The following is an 18,198-nucleotide window of genomic DNA, read 5'->3' as shown; positions in this document are numbered from 1 at the left end:
TACTTGCCTGTGAAATTAGGGGGTCATAAATCTATTGTGATTTCGCGCAAGATGCGTAAAATTTCATACATGTTATTTGCTGCAATAAGAGGAAAATTAAGGTGAATCGTACCCTGAAATAGGCATGGCTTGCCTTTGGGAATATTGTTGACACCATTGACAACAAATGTCCCTGTCTCGTCCATAAGAAGCACTGTATTGCGATCCGACCGAACTTCTAGTATTGTTCCTTGCATCCATACCACAGAGACGACAAGTGGAATGTTTTTTACTCGTCCCAGTCTTTGTATGTTACAGTCGATCTTGCCATGCAATCCATTACGATCTTTTCCCTCTCTGAGTTGGCTGGAAAGAACTTTGATCGGGGGACTTTTTTTGTCCCCAGCATTTCTTCCAGATGCAGCCATTCATCCGCTCTATTCGCCGCCCGCGCTGCACGACTTAAAAAAAAGCCAAACATATTATCAGCCACATTCACGAAGTACTTCCGGGTCACGGATTTTTTCTAAATAAAAGTCCCAAAGTAATAAATAGAAAAACATGAACAATGATTAATATTTGTTGATATTTAAGTGACATTTGTATAAAATGTGGGTTTTAAAACATATTTCAAGGTCAAATAAATGCAGCCAATGCAAATCACAGTATATTAAATATATATTGGCTTATAGCGCAAAAACTATTACAGGCGCCGCGGTAAATGTATTGTAGTAAATACTCAGAAGAGTCTGCAGAATCAACATATGCTGTCATATCATAAGCCACTGCATAAGTGAAACTTTTGCTGGCCTTTTAATCCGCCCATACCATTGGCCACAATGAAAATCACTGTATATGAAATATACACTCACCGGACACTTTAGTATTGTTGCTGACCATGTGCATCCCTTCATGACCACAATTTACCCATCTTCTAATGGCTTCTTCCAGCATGATAATGCACCATGTCACAAAGCAAAAGTTGTGTCAAACTGGTTTCATGAACATGACAATGAGTTCAGTGTTCTTCAGTGGCCTTCTCAGTCACCGGATCTGAATCCAACAAAACATCTTTGGGATGTAATAGAACGGGAGATTCACAGCTTGAAAGTGCACCTGAAAAATCTGCAGGAATTGCGTGATGCAATCATGCCATCTTGTGGAATCAATGCCACGAATAATTGAGAGCAAAGGGCCCTACCTTGTATTAGTATAGTGTTCCTAATAAAGTGTTCGGTGAGTGTATATTGGTTTATAGCCGCTGGTCCTGGCATAGAATTGTTTTTCTTATGATCACTGATGTATAGATGATTCACTTACTTTAGACAAATGTACTTGTCGTAAGTCGCTTTGGATAAAGGCGTCTGCCAAATGTCTAAAATGAAAATGTAAAATGTTGACATTTAACGGTCACATGACTGCGCATATCCGTACTTGTTATACGCTCTAGATAGAGCGCAAGAACGCATTTTAGAATATAGCCATTGTGTGACCCATATACATACTACGGATTTTCTAAATAAAAGCTCGGCTACAATCAATCATTGATCACCCTTATATTCATTTAATGTATTTTCCATCTACAAGGTACACAATTAAATAAACCAAAATCTCAATTTAGAAAAGTAGAAGTAGTTGATACATGGCCATGGTCACAACAGTACATTAAGAACCAATAAAGGACAATTGGAGCTGATTAAATCTTTTATGACAACAAAATCATTGCATGATTAGATAGCTCATGTGGCTGATACAATGCTGACATAATGTCCTCATAAAATCATAAGATTAAATAGTTGATAAATACCCTATGGTAATAATTATGATTAATCAATAGAAAGAACAATTTAAGCTTAAATCATATTTTATGACAAAATCTTTGCATATTGCGTAGCTCATTTGTCTATCTAAATTGTAATTTTGTATGGGAATGTTAGAATCTCCACATTTGCATTGCAACAATGATCAGGGCAATTAACAGGGAAAGGAAAGGCGCTGGATATGTGCCTCTGCACTGACCTAAGGTAAGGAGAGATGAAAAGAATGGCAAGGTTAGAAAAACATTCACTGTGTTTACTGTATTTTCTCAACTATTCATTTAAAGTCAAGTATAAAAATGATATGCCTTCTAGTTTGACACCTTACCAGAAGCTGCTGTGGTAGCTGCAGCAGTTACAGAACTGGTGCTGCTGGTAGAATTGCTTCCCGCGTTTGGACTCACTGTAGCTTGTACCTTTCCTCCACTCAGATTGATACCCAGAGTGTTAAGTTCAGACTGTAACTGCCTTGAGATCCAATTCTGCACAACAGTGTGGTTCTCATAGGTTTTCAGATCGGGTAAGTTTAAGCCAAGGAGTCCTTGAACCTCTTTCACTGTAAGATTCTATTAAGAGGCGAATAAAGATAGAAAATTACTAAATTAGTTCAAGTCACTGCATTCTCATGTCACTGATTAAACGATAAGATAGCAGTTATGAGCACTTACCAGGAGGACACTTTCAGCCAAACCAGTGAAAGTGGCAATATTCATGCTAACATTGGATGAAGACAGGCCTCTTACATAATCTATTCCAGCACCTCCTAAAAAGGAGTAATGAGCATGGTGAGAATGGCGACTGAGATGGTACAGGCCCCCATGTTACAATAGTGACCTGTGAAAAAGTATTGGAACCTAGGATTGATAGCTTGATGGTATGTTTGGTGTACAAAGAAAAGGGGACCTTACCCATGTACGGTTCAATGAGCTGGTAGGATCTCAATCCACCTTCATTTCTGACGAAAATAGGGAAGGCACGTTTGGCCACAGCAAAGAGTGCCTTCTTTTTCTCAGAGGAACATTTGGTGACATCCAAAGACTCTGCATCTCTGTTGTGTGAAGACACACGCACGCACACACGCACGCACGCACGCACACACACCATGACTTTGAGCATAGATACAAGCATATTGAATATAGATACTTTATCATCATTAAAAGGGAGTTTAGGCCTGGAACTTCTGTTAAGGTCAAAAAAAGATAAATGGCTTTTTAGGGTTAGGGTTAGATCTGCAGAGAGGTGATTGTTACCTGAGACTGTCATTGCTGATGCTTTTCAACACATTGGCCTCCAGTGAACACAGGTTAGGTCCTCCTACTGAATTCAGCTCTGAGGCTCCAAGGGTATTCCCAGGTTCACTCAAGAACTTGGTGAGAATAACGCTGCTCTAAAAGGTACATAAAAAAATCACTTAAATCCAAAAGCACTCTCTAATCTCCATGCTCCAGCACCCTCAAATCTAGCATGTACCTTACTAGATATCTGTGAGGCAAACTGTCATTTACATATCTTCTTCATCACACCATTTAAATACATTAACCATCTCATGTCCCTACTTTCGCTGAGTCCCATCCTCCATCAGAGGAGTCCATCAGTGCTGCTAGAGTGTCCAATCTAGTGATGTTCCATTTGTTAATTTGCTCCAGAGAGGCCATGCGAGAGACAGATTTAAGCACCTGCACCTGCTGATCTGATAGACCTGCAGGGCATGCCTGAAAGACAAGATCACACAAAGGGAGGAATTACTCAATGACTACTACTATGATGATATACTGTATATCTATCAGTCTAATTCCAGTAAAGTCCTGATAGTACCTGGTGTAATTTCTCCAAAATGACAAGTTGGAAATCATCATCATCAACCTTCTCAGTCAGGCTGGCCAGGTTGTCCTTTACTACTTGGGTGCTCAGACATTGGTTAAATGTTGTGGCTTCATATCCAAAGGGGAAAGCATCATCGCCTATAGTTACTTGAGTGATGTTACCAAGTGTTTCTGGGCACCCATTTACTGAAAAGACATGCAGTGAAAAGGAATTTTGTAAGTTAAGTTGACTGTAATGATTTCTAGGAGGACAGCCACCACAGCACAGCATCAGGTTATCTAACCTGAAATGATTTAAACCTACTTGCTGCTCGTGTAGATCTGAAACGCTTGGATACTGCCTTGAACAACTTCTTAAGTTTTTTTTTCAGAGTTTTTTTTCTTCGCAGTCTTCTCATGAACTTCTTTAGGAACTTGCGTTTATTCCGCTGTTTCAATCAAAAGAGACCAAATAAAGAGAAAAAAATTAAAGGCATATCAGGAAAGTTGGAGTGTAATACATCAAGATAGATGAGCATCTGGAATGCTGTGAAATCAATGAAGAGTCAACAGAGCAAACACAGTGATCAGTTAAAGTGATGCACAATTGTCTTGTATACCATGCTGAATCGCTTCCAGAAGTTCTCTCTTAAGTACAATGGAAGAATATCAAGACCCAGAAGAGTGTTCTCTTTCCACCTGGAGGGAGGTCTGAAAAGAAAACAATGAAGAAAGAGTGAGACAAAATCTAACATAATCAATCAGATAACTTTTCCAAAGAAATAAATGCTATTCATGCATATGAACACAATTACACACAGACCTCTCCTAAAAGCTGTACCTACCCATACTTGGTGTTGCCATTGATGAGAACATTCTCCATTGCTAAAATCTGTTGATCTGAGAAGTCATTGCAGTTCTTCAGTTTCTCCAGGATGGATGAATCTGAGTTCTGAATGTAGTTCTGATCCAGCGTACAGCACATGTTGCCCAGCACCTCCACATTCTCTCGACTTATCTGAGTGCCAGTGATGCCCTACAATACATTTTATATGTTCATATGCATTCATTTTTGGGGACAGTATCAAATAGCTTTTCATTTTCAAATTCATAACTTACCAGGCAGCTTCTGGCATTGTTCAGTAGTGACACCTTTTTCCCGTCCAGAGTGCGGGACAGGACATTGAAGTCTGCTCTTCCAGCTTCAGTGAAGTATGTATTGCAGTTGGCTTGTTGTACTTTGGCATAGCTGTAGAGAAAAACAAATAAATCATGTTGTCTTTGTAGTCTTTTGGGACATTTTCTTCACTTCATTAGGCCTATGCCTTGGAAAAAAATACAATGACAAATACATTGCAACTTACTTGTAATATAGTAACATATCTGATGGGTAGTTGGCAAAATCTTGTGGGTTATTATCCTTGATGTTGTTGTACATGCAGGTTAGCTGTCAAATTCAATCAAAATAAATTTCAAAATAAACACAACTGCGTAATCAGTCAAATAAGTTTTCACATTGAAATTATGTTTTGTTTACTTCACCAGTTTAGATTGAGTATGGCCTTTTGGCTGAGATGGATTTTTATTTTATTGCAAACAATACTGACCTGAGTCTCCTGGAGAACCACCTTCTTTTGACCCCTTCTTCGCCTGCAAGCTCTGATCAGACCTTTGATTTTTGTTTTGGTGAAAGTCTGCACTCGGGTGCAAGTGAATCCCTGAAGCACCTCCGGGGAAAGGCTACAATAAAAATCAATAAGGCACGCTGATGGGTTACATTGAGTTAGAGGTTAAAACATAAGACCTAATCACACCACTTTTTCTTTTCCATCAGAAATTATTCATTGGAATGATTTATGTTCAATAATATTCTGTATTCAATTTACACTTACTCATCAGAGTTGGTAATTCCAGTTGCTACTGTGTCAAAGAACAGAGCAGCCTGTAAATGAAACATGGAAAAACAAGCTCAAGTATGTTATAGAGTAGATTCACTATACTTATTGAAGGTCCTTTTTGAAGAACAAAACATTTTTGTTTAAAAAAAGGTAGTACCTGCTGAGGTTTCCATTTTTTTTTGTTGATTTGCAGGAGGAGTGTTTGATTTCCAGATGCTGGGAAGTTGAGTAGATTTCTGGGAATTTGGGATGCCATATCATCTGGGACGTTGACAAGCAGTTGCTGTGGTGCAGCATTGACTGTAATAATCTGAGTAGAAAATATGTATAATATGAATATAATAATATGAAAACCTTTCAAAAGCTATCAACTTAACTTACCAAATAGGCTTCTCCTCACTAAAAGAGAGATTTTGAATGGAGAGCAAAATATGAGTAGCTCATAGTTTAGCGAAGAAAAACGGTATCATCTGCTCTAGTGAGTTCAGTACATACCTTCTTAACGTAGGTCTGCTGCACAATTTGTGGAGCATTCAACATGTTAGTAACAAATGTTGGGTTGGAAGATGTTCTTAGAATCTGTGCAGAAGGTATTGAGGTGATTGTCTGTGTAGGAAGTCCTCCAACTAAAGAGCCTATCTGTAACAAACTGCTGGCCGAGTTTATCTGTGGAAAGGGAACATTTGGTTGACTTATTATGAATAAACAGTATGTAAGTCCTCTACTATAGAGGTAGACATGGTGGCATGAGTAAAATGTGCAAGCTATATACAGTAGCAAGTATATAGCTTGCTAAGCTCGCCAGTAGGTAATAAGTCACCTGGAAGTTTCCGGCGAAGAGGACTTGTATGATGGTCAAGGACTGTCCAAGGTTCCATCCTGATGCGCTGCCAAGTGTCTGCAGAGAGCCCACTATCACAGACGGTGGAGCTGCAGTGATCTGGGCTGGGGTCAAACCTGTGCTCTCCTGCCCCAGGGCAGTGATCGCTCCAGCACTGATAGTTTGGATGTTTGATGCCAAGGCAGAGGATACCTGAAAGATTATTCAGATTATAAAATTATACAGGTGATGATAAGCTTCCAGTGCATCAAAAGGTCAAAAGGTCACACAAATCATTGCGGCAATCAAACTGCTATTGCTCTCAAGCATGTTGAATTTTAGACCAAAAATATGAAATTGAGACACTATTTCTCCTCATGTTGATCACCTCTGTGTCCACATTAGTACAAGACTGGTTAAGGTTAGTCAGAACGGTCTCACTCTGACTTTGGTTCAGCTGAGTAAACACTGAGCCTGGGACACCACATTGGAACTTAGGCGGAAGCCTGAAAACAGGAACAGAAACAGTGCATTGAACTTGCATTGAATACTTAATGCATTATTTTACCCATTTTTGTTATTCAGATTCAATTCAGATCTAGGTTATAGAAAAAACATCCTTACAGATATGGTTAGTGTGCACCTGTACAGTATTCACCAGCTAGATAATTGGAACTGTTATCATGACCACAACTTTAATGCAAGTGAGAAAGGTTACTAGTAGGTCAATGTTGTTGTGCTGGCCATTGCTCAAAACTCACTGTAATGGGCTGTAGTTAGGGTTCTGCTGGAAGATAAGCTCAGTATAGCGGTCAGTCAAATCCTGAGAAACACCATTGAAATTGAACAGCCTGATGTTCACAGGGTTAACAGCAAACAATTGCAGCTGGAATAAAAAAAGACAAGAAAATGGGGTTATGTATTGTCATATTAAAGGTGCTATATGTAGCTTTTCCCCCTTGAAAATGTCACTAAATAAACATGCTGAATCATTACTTATGATGCATTGGCAGTCTGTGACGGTGTGTGCACCTGCCAAGACCCTGCCCTTCTACCTGAATTTGCTTTTCCAAAACGTTCTGGATGTTTCTGGATGTCTATCGCTTGCTGTGTGTGTGTAACTTTCTACTTGCATGTGTGTGGCTTATTGGCTAACTACTGCCCCCAAGCATTTCTCAGTGTTGGGAGCCAATCTAAGCAACAGAAGCCTTCATGTGGAAATAAGTTTGTAACATGTATTCTGATGATTTTTCCTAGTAAACGTCCAGTTTGACATTACAGCCTTGAGTTTTGTTTGGGGAATGAGGCGATTTGTTTGAAACTTCATGTTTCCATGAACATTTCCAAACTAAATAACGGCTGCACTTTCAACCACTTTCACTCCTATGCTAGTTTCATACGATAAAAACGTGAAAATTATAGATTCATTGTTTCAGTTAGAAGTAGTTTGCATTAAGCAAGGGGAGGGAGAGAGGAGGAGGCACTATTCTGAGTTGTCATTGCAATTTCCATTGCAGTCAAAAGCAATCCTGCATATGGTTCCTTTAATATATAATATTTAATGTATATTATAAATTAGGGAACTCATTAATATGCTTATGTCAGAGTCCTAAGCTAATACTTGCAGTGCAGCTCAAAAACGATCACCATCAACGTCACCAAAAACTATGTCCTTTTTACATGATTGCAGCATTACAGAGACAGGCGCATTAACTTACCGTTGACTCTGAGCCAAATGTATCAAGGTCATCCAAGGTCACAAAGTTGATGAACCCACCACCGATGTAGTTGACAAACCAGTTTGTGGAGTTGAGTTTTGGATCAGTAGCACTGTAACACTTTGGTGTCGAATCTACAAATGACAAATCAACAATAATGTTATAACTTAGAGTAATTTGTAGTATGTTTCACTGGTGTCTAGTACAGTACATATCTTACATATAGTCTATTCAACATTAACCCCAATGATCCCCTTAGTCACTGCATGAATGAATATTCTCATAGCAAGTGCAATAGTCAGTAAAAATATAATGGCATGATCAGTCACTTGTTTTTAGGTAGGTTTTTATGGTGCTGTATGCATCGTCTTGAGAGAAGTCAGAGCTGTTGGTAATGTTGTTTCCCAGAATGGAGACACTGTTTAAAAAATGTAAAATAAAAAAAACAAATCAAACTCAACATTGAAATTGAATCATGCATAAATTTGTGTCTTTATAGGTATTAGCATTTAGAAGTTACATTAATTTCCACATATGGCTTACAGTTTCCTGAAGGGTAAGCAGGAGGCCTTGAGTGTGTCAGAGGAGTTAAGAAGGTCTCTGTTGAGATACTTCAGGTACTTCTTCAGCCTGTTGTCGAACCAACAGTCCACCTCATCCTCGTCGTCACTGCTTAGGGCTAGAGGCCAGACACAGGGTAGGACTGGACGTCTCACCTGATCCGGAATCTCCTCCTACAGATGAACAGTGATAAAGACCAAATACAAGGTTATTTATACATATTTATGGGATTGAGAAAGCAAAACACATCATATGAAAAAGGGAGTTTTTTCTTCAGCTATCCAGTTAGAGGGGATAATCGGGTTACAACCATAGTTTGAGATTGGAGACAGAGATGGTGCTTGAAACTGTGAGATTTGCAATGGTTACAACAATCATGTGTGTCTCCTTACACTTTCCAAGAACTCAGGGGTCCTGTTGTAGCTACGGAGGATTGTGCAGAGATCAGTGTTGTTGTCCACCACCTCTGGTTGTCTGAGGAAGGTGCCAAGTTCTGAGGGACGCATGGTGTTGAGCAGCTGTAACACATAACACATAAACAGGGTGAAAACACCCTTTCCAGAAGTTGGAAGGTGATGTTGAAGTGTTGCTGAAGCATGTTCCATCTACTGTACCTCAGACTCTCGCCGTGGTGGAATCAGGGAGAGGAAGGCGGTCACTCTTGGAAATGGAAAGTCGAGGAATGATTTTTTCAGGAACAAGAAGAAGCTGTCGTCCTTATAGCAACGAAGTGGAGTTGATCCTGGGAATAAAGAGTTACTGTAAATAATCTCATCCCTATTGGTCAGCTCACACAACTGCAGTACTCAGACTATGTTGTATTATAATTGCTATTATTGTATATGATCATATTATGGATTTGAGGAGAACAATAGAGAAGATTCATGAGAGTGAGTATGAGAAGTTCTATGTGGTACTATAGGTCAATTTATAGCATGATGAGTCAATACTCCCAGTTAATTTAAGAGATTACAAGGTTAACACCTCTGAGAGACATTAGGATTTGATGTTGGACTGCCATCTGTGTGCCATTGGACAGAGTTGACTGGACAGAGTTCAACAGCTCCACCCTAGGGATAACAGAAAAAACAGAGAGAGCAATGAATTGTCTATAACTAGAGGGTTGTATACATGAAGGCAAACGTGCATTGCAAGAACACGGTGTTAATCTTACGCTTCTTGGCTGGTTTCACAGTCTCTGTGTCTGACAATGTTGAATAAAGGTGCCACATGTTCCTTTGTCAGGTTGAGTAAGAGAGGCTTGAGTCTCTGACCCAACCACACCAGCACCTCTGTGTCATTTCTGGAGGGTTCTGATAGATTAGCTCTGTCAAAGACCTGCTGGAGCAGGGCCGAGCGGACATCCAACAGCAGGTGTAGTTCCTGAGAGAGAGAGAGAGAGAGAGAGAGAGAGAGAGAGAGAAGCACATGAGGACATGCAATATTTTGACTTTCTCTTAGGCTATGTTAAACCACTCTTGGTACTATTGTATGTAAACTATTGACAACAGAATATTTACCATGTGACTGCTTTTGTTGTATGTATTGTATGTCTTTATATGTTGTGTAATGGAAAGGTAACTGTGGATCTACAATGGACATTTCATACCTCAACAGCTGGAGAGAATGTGTCAAAGAACTCTCCAAGATCTCTGGGAGGCACATGGCGCAGTATGTTACTGACATCTCTAGGGTCTCTCAGCTGACCTGGGGTTCTCGCAAACTCTGCCAGCTGCTTTGTACCCAACAAAGGCAGGACATCCACCTGCCCATTGAAATATGAAAACAGATTCAGACCACTGTTATAAATCAAGTTCAAGTTGAAAATGTTTTGACCTATGTACTGGGACACAATGACACTTCATTGATCAATGATTACAACGGTCAAAATGATGAACGCACCGCAGAGAAGTTTCTATACAGCCTTTTGAGTTCTCCCAGGGGTGCAACACCAATGAATGGCCCAAGGTATCTCAGGAGCCAGTCAGTGCTGTTGGTGGAATTGTTGACACAGCTGGGGTCTTAAAAAAATAAATAAAAATGGTGTTAGTAGAAATTAAATCCTGTATACTATCTTATTACTATTCCCTTGTAACATAGCATGCTTTGCTAAATGAAATCATCAACATAAATGTTACAATATACAGTACCTTCAGTGTCATTGCGACTTAAGAAGGCCTCAATGAAGTCAGAGTAGACCATTGGCTGTCTGGCCATAGCTGATTGGTGACCCAGGGCTGCCACTCTGCAAGAACAAAGAAACCACATGTAAGTCATATATATGTATGATGAGGGTACATAGTCAATAAGTCAAATGGATATTTTCACATACACAATCTGGTAGGTCCCACAGCTGAAGTTCTTGGTGCTGAGGCAGGACAGAAACTCTCGAGATGCATGGGGTAAGAAGGGTTGGAGATTCCTCTGGAACCACATGTGGATGAGGGTTGTGTTTCTCAGGTCTTGGGGACTAAACTGGTCTATTATGACCTCCCCAAGTATGTCCAGCACAAGAGGTTTTATTTGAGATGGCCCTTTAGGCTGTGAAAATAAAGACATCTCAGATTAATTTCTCTTGAAAGAAGGACTTCTCCCTTCAATATCCTACAAATACAGTACCCTCCCCCTTCCAGAAAATGCAGCATGGGTATGGCCAACACCATCATCTGAACACTATTATTAATCTATCAAAAGGAAAAATACAGTTAGACTGGCTATCATAGAACACTATAGATAAAGGGGGAAAAATAATGTTTTCACCATGAGAACCGCTGAGAACACATGAAGAGCCTGATCAAGATTTGTCGAAAATCTGGTGAAGAACAACTTCCACATTTCTTTGGTGTAGGTCATGTTGCCTGACAGTTTGCATCGTAGAAGCTCAGAAAGTTGTGCTGGACTTAACTGAGTACTCTGAAGACACAAGGATAAGTACACATATAACAAAACATAGCTTTTGGAGGTATAGACCTTGTAGTTCATGGAACATAATTATGCACAATTCAGTGTCAAACCTGAGGTAGACAAGCATAATGTCGGATGGTGAAATTGTGCAGAATTTGCGTCGTATTCCTCTCCAAGTATTGTTGCAGTTCAGTGCTGTGAGAAAAAAAGTAATCAGAAACAACTCACGCATAACAGATGAAAGCATATCCCTGCCTGCCATATCACAGACTGCCATATCCCTGCCTGCCATATCCCTGCCTGCCATATCCCTGCCTGCCATATCACAGCCTGCCATATCACAGACTGTTACTAAAATGTTAATTCGGTCATGTAATGCCGATAAATAAACAAATGTACTGTGTATTGTAATTGTATTGTGTGTGAGATTGTCTAGCTATGGAGAGACTAATGGGTAGCACTCACGTATTCACCCCAGCACAGATTTGGCTCTCTGCAAAAAGATACATAATAATAAAGTTATGTTCAGTTATGACCAGGTAATTGCACACAATCTAATAAGGTGTTAAACATGTTTTACTCACTGTTAACTGGGGTCACAGAGCACTTGGGGAAAGAATGGGCATCATGTAAATCACACAAATTCTGTATTCTGACCATAGCATTTATTGTTGAAAAATAGGAAATGTTGTACTGAAATGGTGATAAAGTGTACTATGACAGTTTAATAGTATATCATTTTCTCACCCCAATCATGAAGGGAACTCTGTTGCAGCCTAAAGACAAGACAAAACCACAAAGGCATGAGATATTAAGACTTAATGCATTCATTCATATCTTACATAATCCTACCCAAATGCAAGATGCTAAATCACCATCAGGAGCAGTCCTCATCAGGGAGTCCTTGTTGGTTCTGATGAATCCAGCCAGTCCAGGGAAGGCAGATGGAATGGCACTGTCCAGTCTATTGAATCTGATGGAACCAAAATGAAGAGAAGATAATGGTGTTTATTGATGCATGCACTGGCAAAGAAAATCATGGAGGAAACTTCTGTGAGAACACTTACATGATGCTGTATGACTCACAACTGAGGTTTGCCTGAGAAATGCGGAAAACAAAAATTGTTTTCATTATGGCAGTCGCATTGGTTATGGAATAGGAACACAAGCAGACCAACATGTGACAAATATTGAAGTAAACATAGAGTATTCATGATGTAGCTACCCCTCTGGCCCTCATCTGTAGGTACTGGAGGAAGTCCATGAATCTGGTTTTGTTCTGCAGGTGGTCAAAGACTGTGTTGATGATGTGATCTCTCTGTGGAGGTGAAGTGTGGGGCTTCGCCACCAGGTCTGCTATCTGTTGAGGAGAGAGCGCTGGTAGAGCCTCCAGCTGAGGGAGAGACAGAGAGAGGTTCCATCCATTTATCACGCCTTTGTGCAACCAGAAACTAAAAGAAACATGAGCTTAATCCCTGAAAAGTGCACTCCATTAAAACTACCCAGTTATGGACAGAGTTGACAAAATGCCAGATTTATGCTTACAGCAGAAAAATTCCTTTGCAAGTCAAATAAGTGCTGGAGAGGGGCAAAGACAGAAAATCTCCCCAAATTCCTCTTAACTGAATCAACACTTCTGTTTGTTTGTGAGGTACAGTTCATCATATCTGAAAAAAAAAAACATGAAATATATGTCATTATCTAATTTTGGGGTGTTTTATTAAAATGTCCATTAGATCAAGAAAGTAATACCTGAATGTCTGCATTGGGAGAGGAAGGGGTGAATAAAGCGTGTGTACACCAGTCTCTGTCTCATTTCATTCATTGATGAGATGTGATCACTCAGACCCCTGACACTGTAAATGAAGCAAAAACCAGGGAAGAAACAATGAGTAATAAAAATTATTAATTTTAACAACAATTAATTTATCTATAATAAACATTGTTCTGTTGATAGTGAATTAATTCTGAACAAATGCAATATGCATCTACATAAGATGGCTATATAAATGAAGTCATGATGAATATGTGTTTGTACTGACAAATGTGTATTTAGCAGCTTTGTGGTTCAGCAGTGTACATACAGGGCTTGGTAGGCAAGACAGCTGAAGCCTTGAGTGCTGAGACAAGACAGGTACTCCTCTGACACTGAGGGCAGGAGGGGCCTCAGTTTGATCAGGAACCAAAACCGGATGAAATCCACATCATCAAGATTCTCAACACTTAAACTTTTGGCTGGAAGCTTCCCAAACAAGTTTGTGCTGTTGGACTGACCCGAGGTGCCATTCTGAAATGGAAGAATTTCAAAATATGAATCACATACTGTAGTACAGTGACATTTATGACAAATGCTCAAATGTTATACTCATTGAAAAAGATCATGTTTCATACCATCATTGGACGTACTTCTGTTGAGTTATCTAGTGTCCTGCAAAGCTCTGTGACCAATAATTTCAGGTTGCCAGCAGTCAAGCTCAGATTGGAATGGGCCACACATTTAAGGACTACAGCCAGGTTTTCTGTTGAATGGGACACCTATGACAATGGGAGACACAAGCATGGCATAAATTGATTTAGATTGAAATTTATTTGATTGGGAATATTACAGACATAATGTGACATCCTGACCGCTTAAGTGTAAAGTTATAAAAAAAAAAAAAAGACATTCACAGCAGTGAGGGAAAAAATATATCTCTTATCAAGGAGTGGAATGTGATGTCATTGGATGACGGTGATCCTGATTGTGCAGGGAGTCTCTTCTGACAGTACTGTTGAAATAAAGTGTCTGTGGAATATTTTCTTAACAGACCAGACAGGATTGCTTGAACAATGCTTATATCACAAGGCATTATTTGAAAAGTAAGATAGAAGCATATGAGTACTGAGGACAGGGGTTAAATTAGGTGAATTTACAGTAGGCACAGATAAGCAAACTCACCGAGCATGACCTATTGTTGTTGCTGGCGTAACAGATATCCATGGAATCCAAGGATTTTGAACCCATGTCAGACTTCAGTGAGCTGCAAAATGACAGAGGCCTAAGGTTTTAGTATTCTATGCTAGTCCATTTCTGGTATTGGGCCAATAACACAAAAGATAACTCACAAGACATGGTGGAAGGCAGCAGTGAGGTCCTGAGGAATCTCGGTCTGGTTGTTTGGCAGAAAACGTTTGATGGCGGGGATGACTACATTCCGGAACCAGTCATCCATGCTGGAGATGTTGAAGGTGTTGAGAGATGAAGTCTGTCCCAGCATGGTCTCATTTCTCAGGGTGAAGTTGTAGGAAAAGTGTCCAGCCAGCTCTGTCAGGGTCCAGTTCACTATAGCCTGGGCCAGAGTCTGGCTACTCATAGAGCTCACGTTACTCTGAGGTGAGAGAGAGAAGGACGTTTTCAGACTTCAAACTCAAAAGCATTTCACATAATGGAAAGAAAGTATCGGGTTACCCTGGCTAGATTCAAGAAGGACAATACATGTACCTGCTGAATGGTGGAGACAAAAGCCTTCACAAATCTCCCCAGTGGTATTAGGAATGACACAAAGCCTCGGAAATTCTGCGATCATGGAGATGAAAGTATGGGTTATCTCATAGTCAACGTTTGATATGTTTGATATGAAAACAATAGACATGTCATGAACCCACCTCATTGAGTCTACGTGGTAATGTGGCATTCTCTGCGGTCATGTTGGACATGGTAGTATTTGGTGCTTTGGTTCCATTGAGCATTGACTGGTTCAGGTGCTCATTCTTCAGCAGAGGTCTAAGCAGGCTCTCAAACACACGGTTGATGGTGCCATTGTCCAGGCCTCCAGATTCAAGGTCCAGAATCAGCTCAGCCTTCTGCTCAGGGGTGAGGAGTTCCATGACCGCCGGCTGTGGGAGGACATTGTTCTTCATGAACTTCCTGTATCTATTCATCCTATATGATTTTAACCATAACCTGTATCTTCTTGACATTACAGATCCTGTTCTAAGAGCCAACATAACCCCCTGTGAGAAATACACTTACCCCACGGAAATTCACGTTCAGCGCAGTCAAGTCTCTAAGGGGAGCGAGGGTTGAAAAGGATAGAAAGTTCTGCACCAGCCACTCCTCACTGCTGTTCCCACTGTTCACACAGCCTTTTGAAGACAAAAAGTCAATTACTTCCCACGCATTATCACTTTCACCAGTCATCAATTGTAAGTACACCCAGAACACGTTGTATCCATTCTCACACTATAGACTGTGACAACAATGCACAACAATAATGAGTACCTGCTGTATCAGTCCTGGCAAGAAATGGGCGAATTAAGAACATGTAGACCATCTGTTGACGCACGGGGTTAATCTTCTGGATATCGACATTTAGTTCTTTTACCCTAAAATGTTCAAAACAACAATTCAAATCAACATCATCCATGGCTGTAATACTGCTATGTGGCAAGTGAAATACACTGTGCGAATGCATAAAATGGGAAACACTCACAGAGCCTGGTAGGTCTCGCAGGTGAAGTTGCTGGTGCTGAGGCAGGAGAGGAACTGTTGGGAGACGGACGCCAGGTGTGGCCTGAGCTTGACCCGGGACCACAATCTGATGAAGTTGACATCGTGTAACCTCTCCCTTGAGGCGTTAAAGCTGAGCCCACGAATCAAGTCAAGGTTGGGCTTCAGACGGCTGCTGGACCGCTACATAGGGAAACCACAGAGAGGCCCTTTAGCACTTAATAATACATCTGAAATTCCATTTTATGCCATTATAACATATTCATAATAGTGTGTTTATGTTTCACCAGAGATTGTTAGTGTCTCTTTTCTTTTACGGTACCATGAAGGAGTACAAATCAAAGGCCTCGTCCATGACTCCTTTCAGCCTGTTGAGATGCTCCATGCTGATCTCAGACTTGTTCATCATCTGCAGTCCAGCACAACTTTGGAAGCTGGTAAGTGTGGCATTTGAGAACTAAAAAAAGAGTGATTGTGGTATAAAAAAAGAATATAAGTGTGCCATAACATATCATGATAAGCAGAAAATATTGTTAATCTTACAATAGCTCATGTGTATATGGGTATATTGCTGCACATATTGCTGCACATTCCTGCAATTTTTGTTTCAATATTTTGGAAAGTAGTAAAAGTGAGGAAAGAGCACTCACAAGGACAAAGGTGCTGTTACACATTCCATCAGTGGAGTTTCTGATCTGGGTGCTATGTGGGAACAGAGTGAGAAGTAGCAAGTTAAGACAATCTCTCAGTGGATGACTTACCACGGACACAACTATACCCGTCCATGTATCACTACAACGTCAAGCCCTAACATCTTTACATTTGCTTTTATATTGGCTTTAATTTGAAGATTTGTTCACTGCTAATGCTTGAATGACATAAAGACACACATTTTGCTACGGACAATCTCTAATCAGAACACTACATGACCACAGTACCAAATATATACAAGAAATAGAAAATGTTTAGTAACTTACCCATTTCCCTCTGAGCACTTGAAGAAAAAAGAAGAAAAAAATGACATAACAACATTACCATAGTTTCAAGTACATCAACATAGCATTTTCATAATTACTGTTCATATTGAATAAGGTCACAATCAAACTGGTGTTGGGTGACTGTAATTTCTCTGACTGGTACAGTACCTAACAATGAGCACATTCTCTAAAATTAGATTCCATTCTTAGAGATCAAGTGGTACATAAGTATTTTATTTTATTTTATTTTATTGAGAAGCCTTGGCAACATATCTTCCTTCATAGGTCACATGAGCTGTTTCATTTGTTAATTACACAATAACATCAATTGATGAGGGACTTGAAAATCCTGTTTTTAGTGTAAAGAAAAATAATGTGTCATACCTGTCCTGACACAAATGAAACAAAACCTAAAATAAACAGAACATAACAATGAAAACATTAATGCAGTCATCTTGGCTCTGTGACAGTGTAATAAAGTGCCACCCTTTTAGGGTTTTGTCATTCATTTGTCTCAAGAATTTCACCCACCTGAACCAAGGACAGCCAAGGTGATGGCGAGACCAAACGTATGTCTCATTTTATTGTCTCAACCAGGATCCCTTGAAATAAAACACATATAAATGTAAACACAGTTTAGTTGATATTGAAAAAAACACTGAGTAATTCGACGGAAGGACTTCAATGCAATCACTCTCTTCATTTGCTATAACAGGCTGAAAAATCCTTTTTTCTTATTTCTTCATTAAAAAACAATCTGAAATTAATTTGATCAAATTATCTGGCAACATCTGACAACCTTCTAATCAAGCAACCTTAAAGTTTATGCATTTTTGGTGAATGAAGTCAACAATTTTGGCACCTTTATTCACCCTCAGCACTAAATGAGTTAAAAGGGCTTACCTGCCTGCCTGTTGTGATGTGTGGTACCATTGAGCAATTGAGATGGAGTGAGTGATATATGAGACTCGAACCAGGACATATTGCCAAAAAAGGGTGTGGGATACTGTAGGGTGTGTACAATGCAAATTAGAAAAACACATATGGCTATTATTACCAAAGACCATAACAATATACAGTAGATAGATACTAAGCAAATGATTAAAAAAGAAATCTACATGAAAATAACAGCAATATAATATCTGTTTGCTCTCAATATGATGTGCTCAAGCACACAAACACAATGTCATACATTTAGAGTTAGCATCACTATTACATGATACAGCTACACTG

The 18,198-nt window shown here is 39.8% G+C and overlaps 1 protein-coding gene across 1 annotated transcript; it reads right to left on the bottom strand.

Annotated features, from left to right (window-relative positions):
- Positions 1-1,665: 1,665 nt before the first annotated feature.
- Positions 1,666-17,907, bottom strand: mslna (mesothelin a). Its single transcript, XM_083677573.1, has 55 exons — positions 17,869-17,907; positions 17,497-17,567; positions 17,350-17,375; positions 16,966-16,982; positions 16,639-16,690; positions 16,311-16,445; positions 15,972-16,171; positions 15,761-15,864; positions 15,512-15,624; positions 15,145-15,375; positions 14,981-15,055; positions 14,605-14,867; positions 14,438-14,519; positions 13,891-14,034; positions 13,584-13,786; positions 13,252-13,355; positions 13,045-13,166; positions 12,725-12,892; positions 12,567-12,598; positions 12,375-12,472; positions 12,247-12,275; positions 12,084-12,105; positions 11,965-11,992; positions 11,610-11,694; positions 11,356-11,508; positions 10,928-11,136; positions 10,746-10,840; positions 10,498-10,616; positions 10,205-10,360; positions 9,770-9,978; positions 9,580-9,665; positions 9,210-9,337; positions 8,988-9,113; positions 8,578-8,768; positions 8,364-8,452; positions 8,035-8,168; positions 7,078-7,202; positions 6,705-6,822; positions 6,317-6,529; positions 5,992-6,162; positions 5,654-5,806; positions 5,491-5,540; positions 5,206-5,338; positions 4,963-5,045; positions 4,718-4,847; positions 4,444-4,634; positions 4,219-4,309; positions 3,924-4,047; positions 3,612-3,805; positions 3,353-3,508; positions 3,047-3,183; positions 2,705-2,844; positions 2,465-2,559; positions 2,125-2,362; positions 1,666-1,998 (listed from the first exon to the last, which is right to left on the bottom strand). The coding sequence occupies exons 2-55, from the start codon at positions 17,543-17,545 to the stop codon at positions 1,913-1,915; spliced, it is 6,705 nt and encodes a 2,234-aa protein (XP_083533699.1). The 5' UTR covers positions 17,546-17,567; positions 17,869-17,907; the 3' UTR covers positions 1,666-1,912.
- Positions 17,908-18,198: the final 291 nt, after the last annotated feature.

Source organism: Argentina silus (genome assembly GCF_951799395.1).
Source record: "Argentina silus genome assembly, chromosome: 9".
NCBI classification, from domain to species: domain Eukaryota; kingdom Metazoa; phylum Chordata; class Actinopteri; order Argentiniformes; family Argentinidae; genus Argentina; species Argentina silus.
Note: the sequence above shows the minus strand (reverse complement) of the source record. Positions and strands in the feature narration are given on the sequence as shown.

Excerpts from the sequence above, each read along its gene's own strand:
- mslna (XM_083677573.1), bottom strand. The coding sequence starts at position 17,545 with ATGAGACATACGTTTGGTCTCGCCATCACCTTGGCTGTCCTTGGTTCA. Across the intron at positions 11,993-12,083 it reads CTCTGTGACCCCAGTTAACA|AGAGCCAAATCTGTGCTGGG; the intron begins GTGAGTAAAACA and ends ATCTTTTTGCAG. Across the intron at positions 3,509-3,611 it reads TTTTGGAGAAATTACACCAG|GCATGCCCTGCAGGTCTATC; the intron begins GTACTATCAGGA and ends CTTGTCTTTCAG.